General features: G+C 35.6%; 1 protein-coding gene across 2 annotated transcripts; it reads left to right on the top strand.

Moving 5' to 3' along the window:
* The first annotated feature begins 2,619 nt into the window (after positions 1 to 2,619).
* Positions 2,620 to 23,892, top strand: LOC115701076 (abscisic acid 8'-hydroxylase 2). Of its 2 annotated transcripts, XM_030628777.2 has the most exons (10): positions 2,620 to 3,160; positions 3,250 to 3,574; positions 9,552 to 9,701; positions 9,785 to 9,986; positions 10,106 to 10,185; positions 10,318 to 10,404; positions 17,739 to 17,817; positions 17,981 to 18,087; positions 18,176 to 18,294; positions 23,570 to 23,892. In XM_030628777.2, exons 1-10 carry the CDS (start codon positions 2,817 to 2,819, stop codon positions 23,676 to 23,678), a joined length of 1,602 nt encoding a protein of 533 aa, XP_030484637.1. In that variant the 5' UTR covers positions 2,620 to 2,816; the 3' UTR covers positions 23,679 to 23,892. The 2 variants fall into 2 exon arrangements, 1 of the variants encoding a protein (XP_030484637.1); XR_004008497.2 differs by lacking the exon at positions 17,739 to 17,817 and having other exon boundaries at positions 23,570 to 23,589.
* The last annotated feature ends 3,325 nt before the right edge of the window (positions 23,893 to 27,217 follow it).

The following is a 27,217-nucleotide window of genomic DNA, read 5'->3' as shown; positions in this document are numbered from 1 at the left end:
CTTACATTGCTTCCAAGAAGCCTCGGGCCAGCAAGTGAATCATCAAAAGTCCACTATATTCTTCAGTCCCAATACGGATCCGAATGTCAAGAATGCAATATGTTCCTTGATGGGAGTAGCTGAAGCGGGGGAGAATAGCTTTTACTTGGGTTTGCCTAACACATTGGGTCGTAATAAAACATCTATGCTTGGTTTTCTGAAAGACAAAATGAGGAAAAGAATTCAGAGTTGGGAAGGAAAGTTCTTGTCTAAAGCAGGGAAAGAGTTGTTAATCAAATCTGTGGCTCAATCATTACCTAGCTATGCCATGAATGTCTTCCTTCTACCTGTGGAAACTTGTCAGGAAATGGAACAACTGATGTGTAAGTTCTGGTGGCAAGCATCTGCCAAGAATAATAAAGGGATTCATTGGAAGAGCTGGGAAAAATTAACAGTTCACAAGTCTAAAGGTGGAATGGGGTTTAGAAACCTCAGAGACTTTAATCTAAGTCTTCTTAGCAAGCAAGGTTGGCGTTTGTTAAGTCAACCTGACTCTTTGGTGGGACGTATTTTCAAAGCTCGCTACTATAAAGATGGTAGTTTTCTATCAGCTGAGTTGGGATGTAATCCGAGTTTTGTGTGGCGGAGTATAATGGAAGCCCAAGAGTTGGTTCGGAGTGGGGTTAGGTGTCGTATTGGGGATGGTTCTTCTGTCAACATTCTTTCGGACCCATGGCTGCCTGACAATGATAATCCGAGAGTCTCCTCTTCTCATCCGGCGTTAGTAGATCAAACTGTAAATGGGTTAATGTCTTCTGAAGATGTTGCCTGGGATGTCGACTTGGTTCGTGATTTGTTTAATGACAGGGATGCTAACTTAATACTTAGTATTCCCTTATCTTTAAGTCGTAGAGCTGATGTTTGGTTTTGGTGTTGGGAAAAAACAGGGCACTTTTCAGTTAAATCAACATATAAGCAGTTACAATTGTCAAAGGATGGGGAGCCTCAACAAAGTAATTCTGAGATTTGGAAGGGCATTTGGAAACTGTATGTTCCTCCCAAAGTTAAAGATCTAGTTTGGCGTGCGGCATCAGATTGTCTTCCTTCTAAAACATGCTTGCGGTCAAGGCATGTCCAAGTTGATCATGGTTGTCCAAGGTGTGTCACTCATGCTGAAACTCCTTTCCATTGTTTGGTTGGTTGTTCTTTCGCTAATAGCTGCTGGGAGTTAGCTGGTTTGAAGAGATCTGTCCCAGCCGTGACATCTTTTGCCGGTTGGTTGGAAGCTATGTTTCAGCAGTTGGACAAAGATAAGAGAGCTGATGTTGCAATGGTTTGCTGGGCTGTGTGGAAAACCAGAAATGATCTGGTTTGGTCGGATACTCCCTCAACAGCTGCTGCTGTTATTTTTCTGGCCAATAATACTCTAGCGAACTGGTGCAAAGCTCAGGACCGAATACATGTTCCTGCAGCAGCTTTTTTAACAGATCAAGATGGGCATTCGACTTGGTCCAGACCTGCTGCAAACACGCTCAAAGTGAACATTGACGCTGCAATTTTTGACAGCAACGGTACCTACAGTTTTGTGTGTGTGGCGAGGGATGCTAATGGTCAGTTTGTTGAGGCAATAACCCGATGTCGGGCAGGGAGTGTGGCTCCTGAATTGGCGGAGGCAATGGGGGTTAGGGAGGCCTTGAGCTGGATAAAACAACGACACTGGCAAGGTTCGGTTGTTGAAACGGATTGCCTAACGGTGGTACAAGCAATTAGGAGTAATCTTCCTTTGTTGTCTTATTTTGGAAGTATTATTTCTGAATGCAAAATGTTATTAGAACAATTGTGTGATGTTTCTGTTATTTTTGTTAGACGGTCTGCAAATAGAGTTGCTCATATGTTAGCTCGAGCATCCTATTTTGTCGCTGATCGTACTCTTTTGAGCAATGAGGTTTCTACCGATTTGCGGTTTGTAATCATGAATGATTGCAGTTAAATAAAGTTTGAAGATTTTATTCAAAAAAAAAAAAATTGGTATTTAAGAAAACTTTTTAGCTTAATTACTTTTATAATTATGATCACTTATAAATTTTTAAAAATATTCAAATATTTTACAATACCGAAAATAAGGTTCAAATATTTTATTATACGAATGATTATTTTTTTTTAAACAACGCACACAATCATGAAGAAAAACAAATTGGAGTAAAAATTAAACTAATATAAATTCTACCAAAACACCATTTAAAAAAAATGTACTACAGATTTTTTCAATGCAATTAACTCGATATAAAAATACATATAACTGGGCCGAAAGTCTAGTTAGTGTGAAATGGCTTGGAGTAATAAGTGAACATCAATAATTAGTTCCATTGAAATTAAACATGACTCTTTTCATTTCATTTTCTTACATACGGTAGATATTAATAATCCTAACTCAAGTGCCCAATTTTAAGTTAACGATCATTATTTATCCCTGATTTTTTTTTTTTGAAATATGATGATGATGATGAGGAGAGGGTGATGTCAAAAAAACACCATATAATTATGTACTCATAATCAAAATCAAGCGCCACTAACTAGCTATATACATGCTCTGTGATGTGCTTCTATATATGCTTTTGGATTCAACCGACCTATTGTGGTGGGCAACTGAAAAATTTATACCACTTAAATCAACAATATATATAATTATAATTCTATTACTTCAATGGAATGACTTGCTAATAATTCATTTCCAAAATGGCAAAATCACATGATTAATGCCCATGTCGGCCATTTACAGCCTCGTCAACAGTACTACACCACATCCGTCTTATATTAAAATTTAATGGGAAGAATCCATGCTCAACAGATTACTATGTAATGTTATATATATATACATATGTACTGCTGAACATCATATAGAAACTTATTTCATGAGTAAAAAAATGGCTACACTTTTATTGCCTAATAACTATGAAGTTTGCCTTTGTTGTTACACCTTGATAGTTTTAGTGCCTTCTTTATATCTAATAAACAGATTTGTGTTAAAGAAAATAAAGGATCGTAATTATCAACATCAATCCACATGTGACATTCCTCCTGGCTCTCGAGGTCTACCATTTATAGGAGAAACTTTACACTTCATGGCTGCCATCAATAGTACCAAAGGATTCTATGATTTCGTTAGAGTTCGCAGCTTGAGGTAGGTGCACAACATATTTATATACATATATACAATTATTTCTTTCCTTTTAACAATATAATACAATTAGTAGTACTTAATTATTTCAGGTATGGGAATTGTTTTAGAACCAACATATTTGGGGAAACGCATGTGTTTGTTTCGAGCACTGAGTCAGCGAAAGCGATTCTGAAGAACGAGTCAGGGAAGTACAGTAAAAGATACATAAGGTCGGTAGGTGAGTTGGTTGGAAATGAAAGCCTTCTATGCGCTTCACACCAACAACACAAGCTGATACGCAGTCGTTTAACCAAATATTTGTTATCGACTGGGTCTTTGTCTATGTTCCTTAAACAGTTTGATGAGTTAGTTATTCAAAACCTTACAGCCTGGGAGCATAGAGCAACCACTGTTGTTCTACACGAAGCACTTAAGGTACTATAAATATACCGTATTATTATTATTATTATTACAAATTGTTGGGATTTCTCGACTCAATCCCTACACCAACTCATCATACACATTAGATCATCAATGTCCAAATTGACCTTAGCATTCAATCAAACAATTCACAATCACAATGATGACATGGCTGATTGAATACATTTCACATTCAAATTCTAATCATTGGACACAAACTCAATAGATCAATTTTCGAGGATTCAATTTGCACACAAAAACAGTAGAATTAGCAATTCAAATATAGACAATCATAACAAACATTAAAGAAAGATAATGCAAGAAAAGAAGAGAACAAACACAAGTTTTTTCCGAGGTTCACCCTAAATAATAGGATTGTATCTCCGTTGAGCTCATCATAGAACTGGTTTGCCCTTGAACTATAATCAATCTCAGATTACAACAATGTTGTGGAAATTCCAAGTCATACACTGACCAATAATTTCAAGATCACTCTCTTCCTCTCTCAAATATCTTTCTTTTACAAATTGTTTCAATCTTTTCTCTCAACTGATCTCTTCTATTTTCTCACTTGAGAATACTTCTCTCTCTAGCTCTCTTGGAGCTCAATCTTGCCCAGGCTGCGATCTGTCAATTTGAAAGGAGAGGCTCTGCTATATATAGTAGTCTTGGTAGTTGAGAGGTATGTTATGTTCGTTATAACAGTGTAAGTGAGATGAGTCTAGTAATGTCCACGTGTACTGTAAGCTTGTAAGGGGATTTAATTTCAACAACTTTCACCTAAATTCCCTTAGAAACTTATTGTCATAGTGAAGGTCCATTCCCATGGGTCCTAACTCTTTCGGCAATGATCTATCCTCCATTGCTTATTCCTAACAACTTCAAGCAATGCTTGAACTTTATTAGGTTCAAAATCTTTGTCCTTCCATCAGCATGATTCTCATCTGTTGGCACCTTCTAGATGTGAATCTCTTCTTGTGTCACCTTGTCCTGTATGAAATGGCACTTTATTTCAACATACTTGGTCCTATCATGGAACACATGATTTTTACACAGGTGTATACAACTTTGGCTATCCGAGCAGACTGTAGGAGTTTGATTTGATAGCTTCAGTTCTGTCGTCATACCCTTGATCTAAGTTCCTTCTTTTATGGCCTCAGTCACTGCAACAATTCTAACTCAGTTGTTGATAAAGCAACAATGGGTTGTAATTGAACCATCCAACTAGCACAATTGTCACCTAGCTATAAGAAAATAGTATGCTGAAGTAGACATTTTGTGATCTCTATCACTAGCAAAGTCAGCATCACTATATCCTTCCATAATTATCTTGTTGTTTCTCTTACTGAACACCAATTCCACATCTTGTGTTCTTAACAAATATATAAGCACCCATTTGACAACCTTCCAATGTTCTTTCCCTGGATGTACTTGCTCAATACACTCATGGCGTATGCAATATCTGCCATGAGTTACATCAATGAACCCACTGCGTTAGTATAGGGAACATCCTTCGTTTTTTCCTTCTCTGCTTGATTCTTGGGGCACTGATCCTTACTTTGATGATACTGTTTAGTCATAGGTTGTTTAGTTATCTTTGCTTCTGTCATAGAAAATTTTCCAATGATCTTTTAAGGTATCTAGTTTGTGGCAACATCAGTTCTCCTTTGTCTCCGTTCCTTCTGATATTAATTCCAAGTATCTTGACTGCAATACCAAGGTCCTTCATCTCAAATTCTAATTTGAGTTATCCTTTCATTAATTCTATCTTAGACCTTTCTTTGTGTATGATAAGCATGACATCTATATATAGCAAGAGGTAGATGACTTCACTAATATCAGTACCTTTTAAATAGAGACAATAATCATAATAGCTTCTAGTCAATCCCTTCTTTTTTATGAATGCGTCAAATTTCTTGTTCCATTGTCTAGGAGATTGTTTTAGTCCATACAAAGACTTGACAAGCTTGCACACCATCTCTAGATTCTCTTTTGAATCAAAGTATTTTGGTTGTTCCATATAGATTTCTTCTTCTAATTCTCCATAAAAGAAGGGTGTGGTCACATCCATTTGATCAACTTCTAGATCGAACTGAGTTACAAGTGTTAACATTATCTTGATTGTTTTGTACTTAACAAGAAGTGAGAAAATCTCAGTAAAATCAATCCTTTTGTGTGAACCCCTTGACAACCAATTTAGCCATATATCTCATAGGCTCATTGTTGTCCCTTCCTTCTTTTGCTTGAACAACCATTTACATGATACTACATTCACCCTTTCAGGCCTTAACACTAGTATCTACGTTTTTTTCTTCAACAATGATCTCATCTCTTCATTCATGGCATGCAACCATTTCTTGAAATCACTTCTTGCCAATGCTTCTTCATGAGATTCTGGTTCTGCTTTGTCTAAGCCAACAATGCATGTAAAAGCATAAACTATTATCTCTTCCCAAGCACCGTAGTTGAACTTTTGGTTTGGCTTTGCAGCTCTTGTGGCCCTATCTCTTGTGAGTTGATAATCTGTAAGGTCTTCAGAGTTCTTGTATGTGTCTTCATTTGATTCCACTTGACTGGTGCCATCATTTATCACTTCAGTTTCTACCTGATCTTGTTCTTCCTAAGTTTGTTCCTCTTGAGCTGGTTCCACTAAAACTTGGTTGGGTACTTGTGGTTCTGAACCATGATCTAGTCTGGTTTAAAAATTCATTGTGTTACCTGCAGGGTTAGTTTTAAAACTGGAACCTGCACTAGAATTGGAGTTAGTAACATAAGGAAATATATCCCTTTTAAATATCACATCTCTACTAAGGATAGTTTTCAAACCATATTTCTCCCTTACCCATAACTTGTAGCCTTTGGTTCCCTTCGGATATCCTAGGAACACACACTAAAATAATGAAGCAGATATAATCACTTAGAAAAACATAAAAGAACCACACACCTCAAAATTCTTTTGCCAGTGAACTAGTTAAATATATTTATAAGAGAATCAAAATCAAAAAATCAAGAAAACAACCATAGAGAAAGAAGAAGAAACATATTTATATCCTCCATCTTCCACAGCCACGGACAGAACCACCATAGCAACACGAGAACATTTAGAAAACAACCATTAATTCCAGCAAGATAGAGCAAGAATAGAGAAATCGACGTCAAATAAATAAATCATGGTAAAATAACTGTAAAACAACACTAAAATAAATAAAAAAGAAAAGAAAAAAGGATTTAAAAAAAAAAACTAACTATCTTTTGTACAACCTTAACACTAGATGCTAAAGAGGCTATATTTGGAAGGCCAATTCTAAAAAATCATACTCTTATCTTTCCAAAAAAACGTCTGAAAAATTGAAAAATTAAAGAAAAAAAAAATGAAAAAGAAGATGAAGAAGAACAACTAAACAAGAAATAAAATTGGACCAAAAAAAAACAAAGAAGAAGATGAACAAGAGAGAGAGCTCAAAAACAATAAAAAATAAATAATGTGTGTGTGATTATCTATTAATTCAAGATAAATATTTATATAAACATATATTTTTTTTTTGAGAATCAGGAAATCACATGGGTCGTTGTCTAAATTTCAATAAAAAAAAGAGTAATTTGCGGCATAAATACCTAAGTTTATCTCAAAGTTGCAGATAAATACCTAAGTAAAAATTTTGGCGGTAAAAATACTTTCTGTTAGGGTTCTGGAACTTCTGTAGGTACCTCTCCGTTAAGTGACATGTAAGTGTCCACATGTCATCTTCGCATTGGTCCACATCATTTAATTATTATATATATTATTTGAAATTCATAAAAATATTTGAAAATCATTTTAAAATTAAATAAAAATTAAAATTAAATCTGATTATAAATTTAAATTTACAAAATAATAATAATTATTAATTAAAAACCTAAACCTTCATCTCCCTCACCATTGTCTTCTCTATTGTGTTCTTAACAGAGCCATCCCCAACTTTAAAAAAAAAAAAAAAATCAACCAAAAATTTCAAAAAAATTTCTCACCCAAAACCATTTACCCACTTAAAGCTCAAAAATATTCTCACTAAGAGAAAACTGATCTAACCAATCCAACAAACAAAATATCCCAAAACTGAAAAAAAAAAAAAAAAAAAAAAAAAGAGAAAATCTCTCCCACAAAAATCTCCATCTATAATATCTTGAAAAAGAAAATAAAAAAGGTAAAAAAAATACCTAGAAGCCTTCTCTTCTACACTGCTTCAACAGTCTGCCCAGAAAATCATCGTCTTCCTCTTTGCGACCCCAACCTTCAAGCTTCCCAGATCGAGAGGGAGAACAAGCTTCACTCAAATTGGGATGCAATAAACAAACAGTAGATGCCATTGATGCCCAGATTAGGTGCGGTAAAGTTTGTTTGGGCCATGGACGGTCGGAGTTGCTCCGTTTGACTTTGAGTTAGAGAGAAATCGAGAAAGAGAGGGACTGAGAGAATGGAGAGAACTCAAGCGACATCGAGAGGGAGAACAAGCTTCGGTGTGCTCTGTTGATGCGTATATGAATAGAGACGTCCAACTGTGATGGTGTTGGTTTCCGTCGACATCGTCCACCATTGATGTCGACGAAGAGAAGGGAGATTGGCAGAGGAAGATGAGCAAAGAAGGAAAGTTCATGCGATTGAAGAGAGAGAAGAAGAAGAAATTGAAGGAGAGAGAAAGGGTGAGGCTGTATAATTTTAGGGTTTCATTTTTATTTTTTTAGAATTTAATGATTTTTTATATATAATAAAAAATTATAAAATTATGATTTTGTTAAAATTATAAAATCATTTTTTATGCTATATGTTTATTTTTTAATTATTTATTTTTTTAATTTTTAAAAATTGTTAGAAAAAAATAAAAATTAAATGACATGGACCTATTAGGGGCTGCCACGTAGGTACTGATTTGGCAGTTAACAGAGAGGTACCTACGGAAGTTCCAAGAGTGTAACGGAAGGTATTTTTACCGCCAAAAATACGACTTAGGTATTTATTTGCTATTCGGCATAAAACTTAAGTATTTATGCCGCAAATTACTCTAAAAAAAACACAAATAAAAATATATGTATTAAAAAGTGTTTTAACTTGTCATCATAAATTTTAAATATAAAAAAATGTCAACAAATGACATGCCCAACCAAATCAACAAATCAGAATAAACACATATTTTTTTTCTTGAAACGGAGGAAATCACGTGGGCTCTTGTCTAATTTTTTTTTTCTAAAATAGATGGAAAACACAAATAGGAACATGTATTAGAAGGTATTTCAATTTTTCATTATCAATTTTAAGTAAAAAAATGTAAAAAAAAATAAAAAAATAAAGGAAAACCAGTCACAAAACTCGCATGCTCAATCAAATTAACACTTTCTACAAACTTAAAATATAATACAATTGGTTAGAATAAACCCGAACTAATTTTTTTTTATCTATACAGTATATTAATAGGGCAGTAAAAACGTAAATTTATGTGAAATACAGGGTGTAAATTTCCCATTATATATGAGAAATTTACATAGTATACTAACTTTTGTCATTTTTTTACAAAAATACTGTCAGGCGGTATTTTTTACCTTTTTACTGTGTTTTTTTTATAAGTTTCATACTGCAGTATACTGTGTTAAGTTCTACTGGTGTTTTTTAGTTGTTTTACTGTTGTTTTGAGTTGTTCTGCTTTGTGTTTTACTAGTGTTTTATAAAAAGACAGTATTATTGAAAAGATTACCGTGTGACAGTATTTATGTAAAAATTAATCCAAATTCAAGTATTTTTGTAAATTTCCCTTATATATTGGTATTCATTACATCATTTTTGGACGTATGGTGGTGATTGGTATAATAAAGGCCCAAAGTTGGGCCTTGCTTCCATAAAAGTCTGGCCATACTAAACAAACTGGATCAAAGTAAAATGTGCTGGACTAGTCCAAATCAATTAAAAGTCTTACTAGAGCTAATGAATAGAGTGTATGTGGGCATGCGATATGTGGTGCAGATAGCTAGTGAAGCGATGTGCAAAATGTTAATGAGCATAGACAATGGGCCTAAACTAGAGCTTTTGAGGAAGGAAGTCATTCATGTTTGCGAAGCTATGCTTGCATTCCCACTCAGATTTCCAGGCACCCGATTTTATATGGGTCTTCAGGTACTACTTCTGTTCTAATACCCAATTTTTCTTTATTTATTTTGTAATGTAAGCTAATTTGGTGGGTTATGGTTAAACTCAAGGCAAGAAAAAGGATAATGAGCATGATTGAGAAGGAAATTAGTGAAAGGAGAAGTGGTTTGGGAGTGTGCCGTGAAGATTTTCTTGAACATTTGTTGGGAGATGATGACCATAAAGGGTGTCATGATGATGCTACAAATACAAATAGCTCAACATTATCAGATGCAGAGATTCAAGACAACATCCTAACCATGATCATTGCAGGTTTTTTTTTATTATTATTATTATTGAAGCATACCCAGCGACTTGTTATGATCATTGTAGTTACTACACATACAATATTTAGAGATATTGTACATGTACAAAATTATTATATGATGTAGGTCAAGATACAACGGCTAGTGCTATCACATGGATGGTCAAATACTTGGATGAGAACCAAGAGGTCCTTCACAAACTAAGGGTATATTTACATTATTACTATTTTAAAAGGAACACTTATTAATTATTTTGTTGGATAAAAATAAAGTTACAATTTTAATTTTCTTGATAATAAAATTAATGTGACTACAATTTTATTACACTCTGAAAACAGAATGAACAATTTCAAGTGGCTAGCAAAACACCAACCGGGTCGTTTCTCACATTGGAAGATCTAAACGACATGCCGTATGCATCTAAGGTCACTTTTCTTCCCCCTTTCTTAGTTTCTTGACATATTTTACTTTTTATTTTTATCTAAAGCAATTAAAAAAGTTTTGAATTGAGTGATTATGGAACAGGTTGTGAGAAGAGAGATGCAATAGGAGAAATTGTGCTATATTTTAATGTTAAACTTCACATAGATTATGAACTATCTAAATATACATTAAACATCATTGTTCATAATCATTAAAACCAAAATCAATACTTTATTTAGAGCATCACAAATGTAAAACACATACCTCCCATATTGCTATTCTCCATTTTGTTGCTAAGACACCAAAACCTTCAATGAGAATGAACACCAAATTGGTAGAAGAGAACCTATGAGAGCAACCCTTTTCTTTTCACCACACACCCTCTCTATCTTCATACTAAACACATATTACCCTTTTTATATACAATACTTAACCCTAAGGGGTTATATTAGGCTTATTGGGGTAATGAGTATCATTAGTGGTGGACTATAATTTAATGGGCCAATTATAGTTTTAGGGTGCTCCCATGTGCCTCTAATACATTTATTAATTATTAACCATCCCATTATGGTAGTGAATAAATATTGGGCACATAGTTAATGATTGTGATTATGGTATTATATTAGTCCACAAATAAATAATTCTAACATTCTCCCACTTGGACAATATAATTAACCACCATAATATTGTCTACCACACATAAGGTAACCAATAAAAACGTACATAATATCATATCGACGGGATACATATATTATGTATGAGTTGACCTTGAAGACATTTTAATTCAATAACAATCATTAACAATCAAACCAAACATGCATGAGGTACAACAAAAATTGAGACTATGCGCATTCATCTCCTTTTGTACCTGTCACTTCGATGAATAACACATATATGCACACATATGTCAACAATAACTAGAAGTGACTACAATATCATTATGCATGTTCAAAACATAAATCATAAGCATTCCATACAAGATACTAGCATGTCCGATACATAATAATAAAACTCCCACTGAGCTCAACAAGCTAGGCTCCTAACAATCCCATTCGAGCAACATGCTCTAAAAATACACATATGGGTAAGCCTTTCGTTAGTGGGTCTGCTAACATGCCAGTACTGGGCGTGTATTCAATGGAAATAAGAGACTCTGTAACTTTCTCTTTAACAAAATAGTACTTAATGTCAATGTGTTTAGAACGAGAAGTACTTCTAACATTTCTAGAGAAAGCTACTGCTGCGGAATTATCACAATACAATTTCAGCGGCCTCGAGATAGAGTCCATAATACCCAATGCTGAAATGAAGTTCCGCAGCCATATTGCCTGACAAGTAGCCTCATAACACGCCATATACTCTGCCTCCATTGTTGAGGATGCTGTGAGTGTCTGTTTGACACTTTTCCACGAAACAGCTCCTCCAGCCATCATGAAAATGTAGCCTGATGTGGATTTCTTATCATCCACGCATCCTGCATAATCGGCGTCACTAAACCCAACTATATCAAGAGTGTCAGCTCGCCGATAAGTCAACATATGATCCTTGGTACCCTGAAGATACCGCATGACCTTCTTAGCCGCTTTCCAATGGCTAAGTCCAGGATCACTCAAGTATCTACCCAACACGCCAACAACAAAAGCAATATCAGGGCGTGTGCATACTTGAGCGTACATCAGGCTACCCACTACTGACGCATAAGGAACCACTTTCATTTCATCTCTCTCTTTATCATTTTGTGGACATTGGCCCTTTGAGAATTTGTCACCTTTCACTATTGGTGCCTTTCCAGGTGAACAAGTATGCATATTGAATCTTTTCAAAATCCGATCAATATAAGTTCTTTGAGACAACCGAAGAATACCTTTAGATCTATCCCGAAGGATCTGTATCCCAAGTACATATGAAGCCTCACCAAGATCTTTCATATCAAAATGATCAGATAACAATTGCTTTGTCTCAGACAACAGATTTTTATCATTAGAAGCAAGCAAAATATCATCAACATACAGTACCAGGAAGATGAAGCTGCTCCCACTGACCTTCATGTATATACATTGATCAACTTTGTTTTCAATGAAACCATTTGCAGTGACAACTGCATCAAACTTGAGATACCACTGTCTTGATGCTTGTTTAAGTCCATAAATAGACTTATTGAGCTTGCAAACCATATGCTCCTTGCCAGGCTCCTCAAAACCAACAGGTTGAGTCATGTAGATATCTTCATATAAATCTCCATTTAGAAAGGCAGTTTTCACATCCATTTGTTCAAGTTCCAAATCAAAATGAGCAACCATAGCCATGATGATTCGCAAAGAATCTTTGGTAGAGACAGGTGAGAATGTTTCTTTGTAATCAATACCTTCTCTCTGGCTATATCCTTTAGCAACAAGTCTAGCCTTATACTTCACTGGTTGTCCACTTGAATCATATTTGATCTTGTAAACCCATTTGCACCCAATAGGTCTGCAACCTTTCGGTAGAACAACTAAGTTCCATACTTTGTTTCGCGACATGGAACTTGACTCATCTGTCATTGCATTCAACCATAACTTAGATTGAGGACTTCTCATGGCTTCTTGATAAGTAACTGGTTCAGAAGCGTCTCCCACAACATAATCATGTTCTTGCAAATAGACAAGGTAGTCATCATGAATAGCAGGTTTGCGAGCTCTCTCAGATCTTCTCAATACAACTTCACCACCCTCAATATCAGGATTTTCATCGTGCATATGATTCTGAGGTTCATCATGAGCTTCTGTGGGGATTTGTTCAATCACAGGATCAATAGTAGGAGCGGAAGCGGAAGCAACAGGTACAGGGACATAAATACGTTCTTCCCTGAACACAATTTCTCTTGACCCTTGACTTGAACCAAATTCATCTTCAAAATAGACAGCTCTATCTGATTCTATCACCCTGGTGGTGTGAGAAGGACAATAGAATCTAGAACCCCTCGAACCAATAGTGTAGCCTACAAAATAGCCGCTGATAGTCTTGGGATCAAGCTTCTTAGATTGTGGGTTATAGGGCCTTACTTCAGCTTTACATCCCCAAACATGAAAATGACGCAAGCTCGGTTTCTTGCCTGACCACAATTCGTATGGTGTCTTTGGGACGGACTTGCTAGGCACTTGATTCAAGATATAAGCAGCAGTTCTTAATGCCTCACCCCATAAAAATTCTGGCAAGCTAGAATGAATCAACATACAACGTACCATGTCAAGAAGTGTGCGATTCCTTCTTTCAGCAATTCCATTTTGTTGGGGTGTCCCTGGCATTGTATATCTTGCATCAATGCCACATTCCAGCAAGTATTTGGCAAAAGGCCCGGGGTTCCTTCCAGTCTCATCATAACGCCCATAATACTCTCCACCTCTATCCGAATTGACAGCTTTAATCTTCTTTCCCTTTTGAAGCTCAACATTCGTCTTGAAAATCTTGAAAGCATCTAAAGATTCAGATTTTTCACGAATGAGCTCAACATGACCATATCGGGAAAAATCATCAATGAAAGTGATAAAGTATTTATATCCACCCATAGCAGGTGGAACAAAAGGCCCACAAATATCAGTATGAATAAGCTCTAACACATTTGCAGACCTGTCTGACTTACTCTTTCTAACCTTAGCAGTCAACTTTCCTTTTATACAATCAACACAGGCAGTAAAGTCAGAAAAATCAAGATCCTGAAGCACACCATCTTTCACCAATCTCTCCATTCTATCTCTAGAAATATGGCCTAAACGTTTGTGCCAAAGCATGGAAGATTTCAAATCTGATCTTGCACGTTTAGAACCAACAACAGCATTAAGAGAAGAAGAAGAAGGACAAGAGGGAGAAGTAACAGGAACAACATCAAGCAAATCAAGCTTATATAAGTTTCCACACAAAGTTCCATTTCCAATCAACATAGAGTCACGATACAAAGTCAGTTTTCCAGTTCCAAAATGAAGACTATAACCTAGTCTATCCAAAATAGATACAGAAATCAAATTCCTCCTAATAGAGGGTAAATAAGCAACATCATGCAACTCCAAAAAATGCCCAGTATTCAGCTGCAGATTAACAGTCCCAAAAAATTCAACTCTGACTTTAGTATCGTCTCCCATGTACACATACTCCTCCAACCTACTCGGCCTTCTTCGACTTGTCACTGCCTGCAAAGAATTCGTAACATGAATTGTAGCACCAGTATCTAACCACCAAGTGTTTGAGGGCACATCAATAATATTGGATTCCAAACAAACCATCACAAGACAATTACCTTTCTTCTCTAAGTGAGCTTTGAGCTTTCGGCAATCAGCTTTCTTATGCCCGAAGCATTGACAAAAGTTGCACTTCCCTTTGAAAAACTCATTCTTATGACCAGTTGAAGAAGAGCTTGCTTGTCCATTTCCCTTAGGATTGGTGGCTCTCTTCTTATGAAACCTTTGGTCACTAGAGTTGTTGGGAGTGAATTTTCTCTTATGAGAATTGTTTGGATTGGTCACCATGGAGATACTTCTTGCTCTCCCCTTTTTCATGTCCTCTTCTTCTTTGGCAAGAATAGCAGTCATCTCCTCGACGGTCCACTGCTCCTTTTGAGCATTGTAGCTTGATCTGATCGAATCAAATTGAGAAGGAATGGTTTCCATCACAAACCACACCATGTAATCCTCACCAAGATCCAATCCCATGCCCTTGAGCTTTTGGTAACAACCCATGAGCTTGTCAATGTGGGCTCTAATATCACCCGTATCAGCATAATTAGTGCGATGGAACAAAGTCAAGCACTCATTTTTCTCATTCTTTGAGAACTTTTTGTACTTTTCCTTAATGGCAGCAAGAAAATCCTTTGCATTTTCAATCTGAGGAATACTATCACGAATGGACTCATCCATGTGATACCTCATAAGCATCAAACAACAACGATTGGAATGCTCCCAATCCTCATAGGATTTCTTATCCTTTTCAGTGGCATCATCAGCAGGTTTAGGAGGTGCATCCATTCTCAAGGCCAAGTCCACTCTCATAAGAGTCAAATTTAGCATGAGGGATTCAACCCACTGCTTGTGGTTGGTTCCATTTAGCGTCAACATGGCAGAGTTTCTTGGAACGCTTAAAGCTGAATGAGAAACAAGAGCAATAACTATTAAATGCATGTTATAACAAAAAAAAAAAACATGTCATTTGTACTCTTTTCTCATAAATGAATGATCGCAAAATAACAAATGATCATCATGTATGCTAGAGTTCTTTAGACAAAACAATAAAATAGAACTCATACACATGTAAGAACAATCTATTAAATATTATAATCAAATACATTAATTTTCTATCGAAAGGATAGATAAATTGTGATTCATAATATTTAATAAATTTTCTTCACAATATTAAGCATCCTTAGCAAGCAATTATTATCGATAGGATAATTAAATACTTATAAGGATCTTAATGAAATTTTGGAGGAAATTACAAAATTTAAATAAGTTAATATTTAAATGTTCCTCATGACCAAACAATTCCATGCTTAATCTTACGATAGGTAAGAAAATAAGCGCTAATTGTTAGAAAAATAAATAAAGTTTATGCCACAATACAAAAAATTAATGACCAAATATGAATAAAATTCATGAATTAGTATTGTGCATGCAAGTAAATGATAGAGAAATTAAAAATGGAACAAAATGGTGAAAAAATGGCCCAAAAAGGGCTATGCACGCGCCCCCACGCGACTGCCTTTTTTTTTTTTTTTTTTTTTCTTGTGTCGTACGACGTGTCGTTTTTTATAAACGACATGTCGTTTTAAGAAAAACGACATGCCACAGGGTCCAAACGACCCGTCGTTTTCTCGGATGGGGTTGAACCAATTTTTTCGAACGACATGTCGTTTATTCCAAACGACGTGTCGTTTCATCCAACCAAAAACGACGAAACCCAGCATAAACGACATGTCGTTTGGCGCGGGTCAACCCTGACCTTGGAACCAGGCGCGCGGGTCGACGAACCGGGTCGACAGGACCCGAAATCGGACCCGCCTGAAAACGACTCATCCGACCACCGTTTTCGTCGGATTTTGTGGGGGTTTTCTTCCATTTCTAACCTTCTATCAATTTTTAATATCTATTTCATCCATTTTTCACAAAAAAAAATAAACTTTACCCATAAACACACAAATCCGAAAATAAGTTTCCACCATTGATAAACTCAATGAAAAACTTGCAATCTTACAATAAATCATGCAATAATCATCCAAGGGACAAGATAAACCCATTCTAAAATATTTAAACTCATTTTATCCGAAAATAAAAAAAATTCAGATTTGGAAAAAAATAAATTAATGGGTTATTTCAAATATTTTGGAGCTCTAAAATCAAGTATTCTAGCTCTTGATACCAATTGTTAAACTTCACATAGATTATGAACTATCTAAATATACATTAAACATCATTGTTCATAATCATTAAAACCAAAATCAATACTTTATTTAGAGCATCACAAATGTAAAACACATACCTCCCATATTGCTATTCTCCATTTTGTTGCTAAGACACCAAAACCTTCAATGAGAATGAACACCAAATTGGTAGAAGAGAACCTATGAGAGCAACCCTTTTCTTTTCACCACACACCCTCTCTATCTTCATACTAAACACATATTACCCTTTTTATATACAATACTTAACCCTAAGGGGTTATATTAGGCTTATTGGGGTAATGAGTATCATTAGTGGTGGACTATAATTTAATGGGCCAATTATAGTTTTAGGGTGCTCCCATGTGCCTCTAATACATTTATTAATTATTAACCATCCCATTATGGTAGTGAATAAATATTGGGCACATAGTTAATGATTGTGATTATGGTATTATATTAGTCCACAAATAAATAATTCTAACATTTAATATATTGGAAATTATTAAAAATATCCTTTTGGATCTTATATTTTGCAAAAGTTATCAATTTTACCTTATATTTTGTTAAATGATAAAATAGACCCTTCTAAAATGGTAAAAATAAGATCATAAGCTCAATTTTTAACAATTTTTTTATATAACCAGCTTTAAGACAATTTCTAACACAAACAGATACAAAACAATGTAACTAGTTTTGTCATAACATCTTTAGATCGGATTATTATTAAGTTTTATTTTGACAAAAAATCAGTTCAGGATTTTATTTGTACAATTTTAGAAAATACAAGGTCTATTTTGTTAAAAATAGAGAGTCCAATTGACAACTTTTACAAAATACAAGATCTAAAATGGTATTTACCCTATAATAGTCTAAGTGAAGAGATGTCCAAAGGATAATAAGTATTACAGAACTCTAATCCATTTGGCCTATCAGGTTGTGAAAGAATCCTTAAGAATGGCATCAGTAGTACCCTTTTTTCCAAGACTGGCTCTCCATGACTGTGAGATAGAAGGTCTACATTTTCTTTTCTTTTTTTTTTTCTTTTCCCCAAATATTTTGTATGTAAATTGATTAGTATTTCCAGTAACATAACATATTATTATTTAAATAAACAAACACATATTTTATAATTATTCCATTTCTCAAAGTGTAAGCTGATCTGTTTTTTATTTCAGGATTTAAAATACAAAAAGGATGGAATGTTAATATTGATGCTAGGGCAGTGCATCTTGATGGTACAGTGTACAATGATCCAAGCAAGTTCAACCCTTCAAGATTTGAGGTCAATTTCATCCTAATATAAATATACAATTTATAAAACAAAATATAGGATTTATTAATTAATAATGATTTTAAATAACCATAATCAGGATGAATCAAAGCCTTATAGCTTCTTAGCTTTTGGGATGGGAGGGAGGACATGCCTTGGAATAAACATGGCTAAAGCCATGATGCTTGTTTTTCTCCACCGCCTTATCACAACCTACAGGTCTAATTTTTTTGTAGTTATAATTATTTTATATAACGAATGTTAGGCAAACTTGACTAGCTAACCAATTATGAATCTCTTATTAAAAAGAAATAAAATAATAACAAGAATCTCAAACTTTGACTATATAAGTAATTAGTACTCTTGTTAGTTCTCTCTTCAAAGCAAAAGAAAAATAATAATTCATCTTGTTAATAATGTGGATATTAATAATTGAACATTAATCACCTTGTAACATCAAGGAAAATTAGTAGCAGTTATAAATGTATAATGTCACTACATTTTTTAAATACCAAATTCAACCCATCTAATAATCGTGTTGAAAACTAAAACTCGAATCCAACTCATTTATAAACGGGTTAACCTAACCTAACCTGTGTAACTCTTCTATATCACAGATCATGCTTAATTTTAGTTAACTTATCAACTCATTAACATGTTTACAACACTTTTGTTTATCGGGAAATCGATTCTAATGACATGGACATCAATGTTTGACACATGGCAAGAAGGAAAAAATTCATGGAGTTAAGTGTTTCGAGTCATAGCAGTCAACTCTGGGAAGGGCCCCTAGCCCTACACCCAAGTTAACTTTAGGAGCTCTGAAATGGGTATTTTTAGATCTCATCAAGTTATTTTCAAGTCACCATTCTTCAGTATTTCTGAACCAACAAGTCAAGAAGACTCCAAGTCCGAAGCCTTGGAACTGAAAGGTGTCGATATGACATCCTAGAAGCCAACCCGAGCGCCTAGGGTTTCACCCACCCCAGGCTAACATTTGGACTAGAGTTTTAGTTTTTGAGGTTATCTTAGTGAACATTGCTTAAAACATGCACTTCGACATGAATAAGACCTGTTACAAACACGTTGGAGGCATCGAAATCAGAATCAAAACATTTCCCGTTGAAGGCAGCTGCTACGCACCCAACGCCCAGGTTGACCTAGTGATGCACCCAACGCCCAGTTTGACATATTATCAACCTAGGGCGCTTCCAACCACCTTTCTAAAGATGTTTCCTGGGAATTTTCTTCATCTTCATCTAAAATGAGGAAACAAGTTCTTTTGGAAAACAAGCTGATCGACTTGGAGGCCAAACAACTGACCCAGCACCCAAATTGACACCGGGCTTGGTCGCCACCGCCCAGGTTGACATTTTATCAACCTAGGTCATTTCCAACAATAATTCTAACGAAGTTTTTTGGGCATATTCTCTATTTACATCAATAAATAAGATACGAGTGTTTTCGAGAAACAAATGGAGCCATCTGGTGGCTAAAAAGAGGACCCAACGTTCAAGTTGACTTAGGGCTAGGGTCCCAACACCCAGATTGACATTTTTTTCAACCTGGTCAATTCCAAGCATTTTTTTCCCAAGAAATCTCCTATACATTTTCTCTTTTTTCATCAATAATAAAGATACAAGTGTTCTCAAGAAGTAAATGAAAGCATATGTGGGCCAAAATAAGGACCCGGCGCCAGATTGACACTAGTGGTGGTCCTTGCACCCAGGTAGATGTTCAACCTAGGTCGAATGTTTTTACTACTCAAACACTATTACTACTCAGGGCATTCTTCTTATCTTGGTCTAAAACAGGGTAGGATACCTTCTTCACAATATCAGATGCCACAAAAGTATCATAATGAATCCCGAAAAGCTCAACAATGAGCACCCAGCACCCAACACCCAGGTTGACATGTGAAATGGTGCATTGGATTCTGCTATCCGATTCTAGTTCTGTCTCGAGCATCTAACTATTTTTCATAGTATTTGAGAGCTACAACTTGTGAAAAGTAAAATTCACACTTTGATAACCTTTTTGGCAAAGTGAAATATCAACAAAAAAGTTGCAACTCGAGTAGTTTTGAGTCTCGCGATTTCGCAAATATACAAAACCTTCGAGAACTGGTGAACAACTTCACCAGAATTAAGAAATTTACTAACTGATGTCACAATATCACTTAGACTTCAAAAAATACAAGTCAGTCACAATTTCCTACTCATACAACGACTAGGTTGACGTCAGAATCTCAACTTGGGTGCCGGTTGTTGAACAACTTTTAGTAAAACGGTCATAACTCGCTCAATATTACTCCAGTTCACTTGATTCAAAGTGGGTTCGAAAGCTATTTTCGAAGTCTTTTTATGTATATCTCACATTCATATCCCAATTCGAAAGATTTAATGTCAAAAATTTGTCCCCAAGTCAAGTGCAATTTTTTTTTGCAAAAAGCCTAAAAATGATCCCATAGACGCTATTCGAGCGCCAAAAATTTACGATCATCATTCAAAGTCATTTTAACCATTAGATCACCATCAATGGTCAAAATTTGCTCAGAACAATTTTTTCATATTTTTTTATTATGTTATTAATATTTTAATGGACATCCTAATTGAGCTATTGTCTTAGTCAATTTTCTTGTATTCTAGTGAGCAATAAAAACTTGAAGTATACGTAACTCTATCACTATAGCGTCAGGGCGAGTGAACTAATATAAATTATGTGTCTTTAATATTTTCTTAACTCATTACTTATTTCATCAATCTAACGAGAAAGTGTTGGCCGAATTTCTGCAGCAACAACTTTTATGAAACATTTAATAGTCATTTAATATGTTTATCTCCTATTTAACGAACTTAATAAAATTTATATATAATAAAGTATAATAAATATAAAGGTGCATGCTTTACGTAGGTCATTGTCGTATTAATTTCGAGTTAGGCATTACAACCCGAAAAATTGATCATTTATTAACTGGATTAGCCTTGTCAACCCAAAAATTACTCAAATTCATTTACAGCAAACCGTAACCTTTAAAGGTTCATGCGAGTTTCGAGTTGTATTATCGTATTTGATGCACTTTTACCCTTAATTATTCAACACCAACCAATAAACGCCAAAAAGTCATGAGCATAACATACACATACAAAGATATATAAATTTTCTGTATGTGAACTTTCCCAATTCATGCTTATTCAACCACAATGTATTTATTTAACTGTAATGTCTCCGCTTCAAGCCTTCATTGGGCCCTTACACCCATAGAATAATGACTCTTATACACGAGTACGCCACTTTGGCTGCTTCTTGGATTGACGACTGACCCTACAGACCAACACGAGTGTTTCTAGCGTACTTTGTCCTCACTCGCACACCTCCTGGGAAAACTTCCCAGGAGGTCACCCATCCTGAAATTACCTCAGGCCAAGCACGCTTAACCGTGGAGTTCTTTCGTGATGGGCTACTGAAAAATAAGATGCACTTTATTAATATAGGTAGTACTAATTAATCTATTTAAGCCCTCTTTAATTGTGTAGTCCCATACCTGCACAGTCTTAGAATCATCCCACTTGACCTTCCCCAGGTAGTGTGGGATTGCACAGCTTACCCGGTATTTCCCCTTACGGATCACGGGATTAATGACTGTCACAATCACCCCCCTTATGGGGTTGGATATCCTCGTCGACCCCACTTCCAGCTGGGTGAAGGCTCTGATACTATTTATAACGTCCTCGCTTCAAGCCTCCATTGGGCCCTTAGACCCACGAAATAATGGCTCTTATACACGAGTACGGTACTCTGGCTGTTTCTTGGATTGACGACTGACCCTACAGACTAACACGAGTGTTTCCAGCGTGCTTTGTCCTCACTTGCACAGCTCTTGGGAAAACTTCTCATGAGGTCACCCATCCTGAAATTACCCCAGGTCAAGCACGCTTAACCGTGGAGTTCTTTCGTGATGGGCTACCGAAAAACAAGATGCACCTTGTTGATATAGGTAGTACCAATCAATCTATTTAAGCCTCTTCAACTGTGTAGTCTCATACCTACACAGTCTCAAAATCATCCCACTTGACCTTTCCCAGGCTGTGTAGGATTGCACAGCTTACCCAGTATTTTCTCTTACGGATCACGGGACTACTGACCGTCACTATAACAGTCCATATAGGGAAAGATTCAGTAAGCTTTGCAATCTCACATCACAATTGTGATGATTCTAACACTATGTAGGTATAAGACTACAGAGATAAAAAGGACTTAAATAAATTTATGGGTACTACCTATGCCAACAAGATATATTTTCTTTTCGGTAGCCTATCCCTTGAGAACTCTAAAGTTAAGTGTGTTTAACCTAGAAAAAATTTAGTATGGGTGACCTCTTGGAAAGTTTTCCTAAGAAACTTGTAAGTGAGGACAAAGCACATTGGAAAGACTCGTGTTGTTTTGTAGGACCAGACGTCATTCTAGACAGCAGTCAAAATGACATACTTGTATATACTGTATAAGTATGAGACTATACAGCTGAAGTGGGAGCTTTACAATTTAATTCTCACTTCCTCTCAGATTTTAATTCAAATTCATACAAGTTATGTAGATGATGAGAAAGAACCCGAAAGTCTTACACATAAATTAAATAAATCACAATGAAGAAGGATAAATCATAAAAACTGTATTAACTAAATATCTATATATAGTATAAAGAGATTACATTAATTAAAACGTTAGAGATAAAGTTTAATTCATAATAAGCATAATAACATCCATTAATTTAAAATTGAAAACAATAAAAGAAGGAAAGAAGAAAAGCACTTGAAGAAACTTGTAATCTTGACCTTTCATTTGTCATCAAATGCTTTTCAGAGTTTTTAGAGGTCAAAAACTTACTAAAATCACAATTGACAATGTTTAAATAATTGTCTTAAAAAATTATATGTGTGAGAAGATAACTTCGCTCGTATGGGCACATTTGTTTTGCACACATAATGAAAACACCCGTCTCTAATTAAAGCAATTTGCAATTTTCTTAGAATCTTTGAAATCTTGTTACGACTATTGATAATATTTTTGTCATAACTATATCGATATAACTCGAAATTACATTATATAATATGCTTTGAAAATTTGAGAAAAAGCTACAAGTGCCATTGGATGATGTTCACGAGAAAGTGAAGCAACCTTAGTTAATTCAGCTTGAAGATTCAGATGAGCATTAATCGGGCACAAACAGATGGTGTTGAGTATCTCAAACTTAGTATTTTCTAAGCTATTATTATAATGGATGCTATCGATTGAGTAGTGGCTTCTGTTTTGAATTGACGCTAAATTTATGCTCCAATCAATTGCGTCGGTTAACGATGTTGACCGGCGCTAGTGTATATTTTTCGTGTAGTGTTAACACTAATCCTTTTTTTATTGGTATATAAAATTCAGCAAGGAGCCTTACGTATTTATTTACATTAAATGTATCATACACTGACAATGAAATTGAATTCAGGTGGAAGGTGATTGACCAAGACTCAAGCATTGAGAAGTGGGCAATGTTTTCAAGACTAAAAAGTGGGTGTCCAGTGATAGTGACACCGATCACATACGCATCAGCATAAACAATGTTGGATGCTATTGTGTAATTAGATATGTAAATACAAGCAGCTCAATTCTGAAAACTGCTAATTAAGAGTGTTAATTTTTTTCTTTTGGGAGGGACAAATGCTTAATTTCGTGTATGTAACTTTTTTTTTTTTTTGCTGAGACTCGTGTATGTAACTTATTGGGCAGTTCCATTAGTTGAAATTAGATAGGGTACTGTTTTTATATAAATTTATGTGTATAAGAAAATATGATGATGTACTAATGTGTGTCTTCGTCACAATTGTCTGTGTTAGTAAGTAATATGCATGTGCAAACCACCAAGTCTTATAGAAGGGGACAAAAAAACTTGTATAATTATAGTTCAACATCCTAAGTAAAAGCCACTCTTTGCAGAAAAAAAAAAGAAAAGAAAACAAAAAAGAAAAAGTAAAAGCCAAAATGATGATTATATATGACACTGCATTTAGTTGCCGAAGTAACATGAAAAGTGCTCAAATATTTGTGTTAATTTAGAAAGCCTTGTCCCCACGTATGCAAACAATTTTTTTTTGAAAAAAAAAAAGCCATAGAGCTTGAAAAATCAATGCCAAGCGGCTTCACTATATATCATCACTAGTTGTGGAAATAATATCAAATATATCAGAAGATTTGTTGTGAGCAATTAGAAAATAAAGTGTTACGTACACTAACTCATGAAAATGTTACTTATACTAACTCATGAAAAATAGGGGTATTTAAAAAATACTCAATCTAATCTAATTTATACGATTTAAGCGGGTTGAGTTCCATTTTGTATTGGCGTTGGATTTTGAACATTGAGTTCATATGAACGACATGATCGGTCACATATTGAGATTTTATGAGCATATCCTCAACATATACTTCCATCATTTTTCCAAGCAGATCTACGAACATCATGTTAACTAACCTTTTATATGTCACACCTGCATTTATAAGCCCAATAGGCATTACCTTATAGTAATGCAAATCTCGATCAGTGATGAAGGAGATATGCTCCTAGTTTGGCTCGTACATCGGGATCTGATTGTATCCTAAGTACACGTCCATGAAGCTAAGAAGCTCATGACTTGCGGTTGCATTGACAAGTTGGCCAATGCTCGGTAAAGAAAAGTTGTATTTTGGATAAGCTTTATTTAAGTCTATAAAATCGACGCAAGTGCACCACGAGCCATTAGGCTTTGCAACTAAGACGGGATTGGCTAACCAATTAATTTAGGTAGAATGACTCCTTTATGAACCATCATATGCAAGTAAGCGATCCACTTCCTCTTTCAGCGCTTGGTATCTCATAGGGTCCATTTTGTGACACTTTTGTCGTGCTTCTCGCACATCACGGTCGATGTTCAAACGGTGACACATGACCTCAGGCGATATTTTGACCATATCTGAATGTTTTCATGCAAAGACATCCGTGTTTTTCTTGAGAGAATTGACCATCCTTTCTTGCTACTGCATACTAAGTTTAGTACCAATTTTTAAAACTTTCCAATTATCGAAGGAATCAATTGGTACCTCTATTGTTTCTTCAGTGGCTTGTGTTGTATTTGAGTGATCGAGGACTCTGGGTTCTAAGTAAAGTTTCTCCTCGTGCGAGATTTCATCGATTTTGAATGATTCATGTTGAGGATGCGGCACCTCGAGCATATATATCTTGTTGCACGACTTATTTTTCTCTGCAATCTTGACTGTAGTGCTATAACATCCTCTTGAGTCCAATTGGACTCCTCTTACAAATCCTACTTCTGCAAGTGTAGGGAATTCCATTGTGAGGTGGCAGGTTGAAGTTACGATCTTCATCTCTTTTAGGATTGGGCAACCTATTACTGCAATGTATGTAGAATGTTGGTCAATTACTATGAAATTGGCCATGGAATTTGCTGTGACGGGTGCTGTATCAAGAGTCTACTACGTACAGGGTCACGAATAGGTTGATTCAGGTCGAGTATAGCGTGGTCAGTCTCACCTGAACATTCCCATGCAATTACGAGTATTGGTAGAATGTTTGTTATGATGCCTTGTATCATTAATTAACTAATTATCAGTGCGACGTCAATTTGGGACTCGTGGTGGACGTCGTGCTTGAACCCGATCTCTTTCTCTGCTTGTAATGCACACATTTGTTCCTAAATAGTTGTATACTGCGAGATTGTCAGTTGGATGATTCACTCAGAGGTGACAGCAGGCGTGATTGGAAGAAATCGTCCCACTGTAGCTGCTAGTGCCGAGGTTTCTCCAACATGCCCTAAGAATTGAGGAAATAGGTTGAGGGGAGTTACAGTTGTACGTCTTACTCCTCCTATGACAACATCAACTGGGGTTGTTCCTCCTCCAAAAATGGAAACATTGAGAGTGCCAACGTTGCAAGATTCATTTTTGTTGTTCGTGGTCATCTAATCTATAGTTATTTTTTATTCTCCTCCAAAAGTTTAGAAATATAATGATTCTCACAGAAGGCTCCAAATGTTGTCAGAAGAATTTAGATAGCACCAAATATTACGAGTATTCAAAGTAAAATAGAATACTCAACAACAGTTATGCGAGTATTCAAGGACTGCTTGAATACCAAAAAAAATAGATACGCGCCAGTACTCACTTAAAATAGTGAATACTCAAAGTATAGACTACTAAATAGACAAAAACGAAAGGAGAAATAAAGACAAAATAAGAGAATTATAGTGGTTCAGTCATAGCTTGGTCTACTTAGTCCACTTCAGGTAATGATTTCAGCTTAATTTATTTGATTTGGATCACCCCTTTATATAGAAAGCAAGTGTCCTTTAGGATTACATAACTGATTGGTTTAAAATTGTTTTACAATAAGTGACAATATTTAATCAAAATAAACGTTTAAAGAATAAATGAGGAACAATTTTGTCCGTTCTTGAATTAATTGCAGCAACATATGCGACTTGATAAGTCGCCACTTGTCCTTTCATATTCTAACACACGAGCTCACGGGCTCTTCGGTGTTGTACTCGCAGGATAGGCCTTTGGGCCTATTTTGTCTGAATGTCTGCATTCACATTAATTTGATTGCACAGTCGAACACTTTATGCATGTGTTGACAGCATAAGACATGCAAGTCTCTAACGAGTCGTCGAACACATTAGTCGTTCGGACCAAACCTATATAAAGAGACGTTCTTTACTCGTCACAAGAGAGATATATACTTGATCATCGCATATAATCAGTATATGCGCGACCAGTATTGACTTCTCTTGGTCCTGCTTATTCTTATACTATGCAGGGCATAGTATGCGACTAGACCTTGTCTCGGTCGCATCTTCTCGCTAGTTCACATCATGTGAGGTCAGCTCTACTGAAACTATTTATTGACACATCATCCTTTTCTATCAGGAACCGGGTCCACATGTCAGTTGTTTACGAGATTGTACTCGTATTTCTAGACAAAAAATTCGTACTATAACAATAACCACCACTTCGGTACAACCAACATAACCAACAATAAACCAACTCATCACAGCTAGCAATGAGTTGTACCAACTAATAAAACGAATTTAAAGTTGACCTA

This window comes from Cannabis sativa, chromosome X (genome assembly GCF_029168945.1).
Source record: "Cannabis sativa cultivar Pink pepper isolate KNU-18-1 chromosome X, ASM2916894v1, whole genome shotgun sequence".
Classification (NCBI taxonomy): Eukaryota; Viridiplantae; Streptophyta; class Magnoliopsida; order Rosales; family Cannabaceae; genus Cannabis; species Cannabis sativa.
This window is presented reverse-complemented; position numbering and strand designations above follow the sequence as displayed.

What these genes read in the sequence shown, in the direction of transcription:
- LOC115701076 (XM_030628777.2), top strand. Translation starts at nt 2,817, where the DNA reads ATGCTCAACAGATTACTATGTAATGTTATATATATATACATATGTACT. An exon ending in GATTTTATATGGGTCTTCAG is followed by an intron (nt 9,702 to 9,784) that starts GTACTACTTCTG and finishes GTTAAACTCAAG; the next exon opens with GCAAGAAAAAGGATAATGAG. An exon ending in CCATGACTGTGAGATAGAAG is followed by an intron (nt 17,818 to 17,980) that starts GTCTACATTTTC and finishes TTTTTATTTCAG; the next exon opens with GATTTAAAATACAAAAAGGA.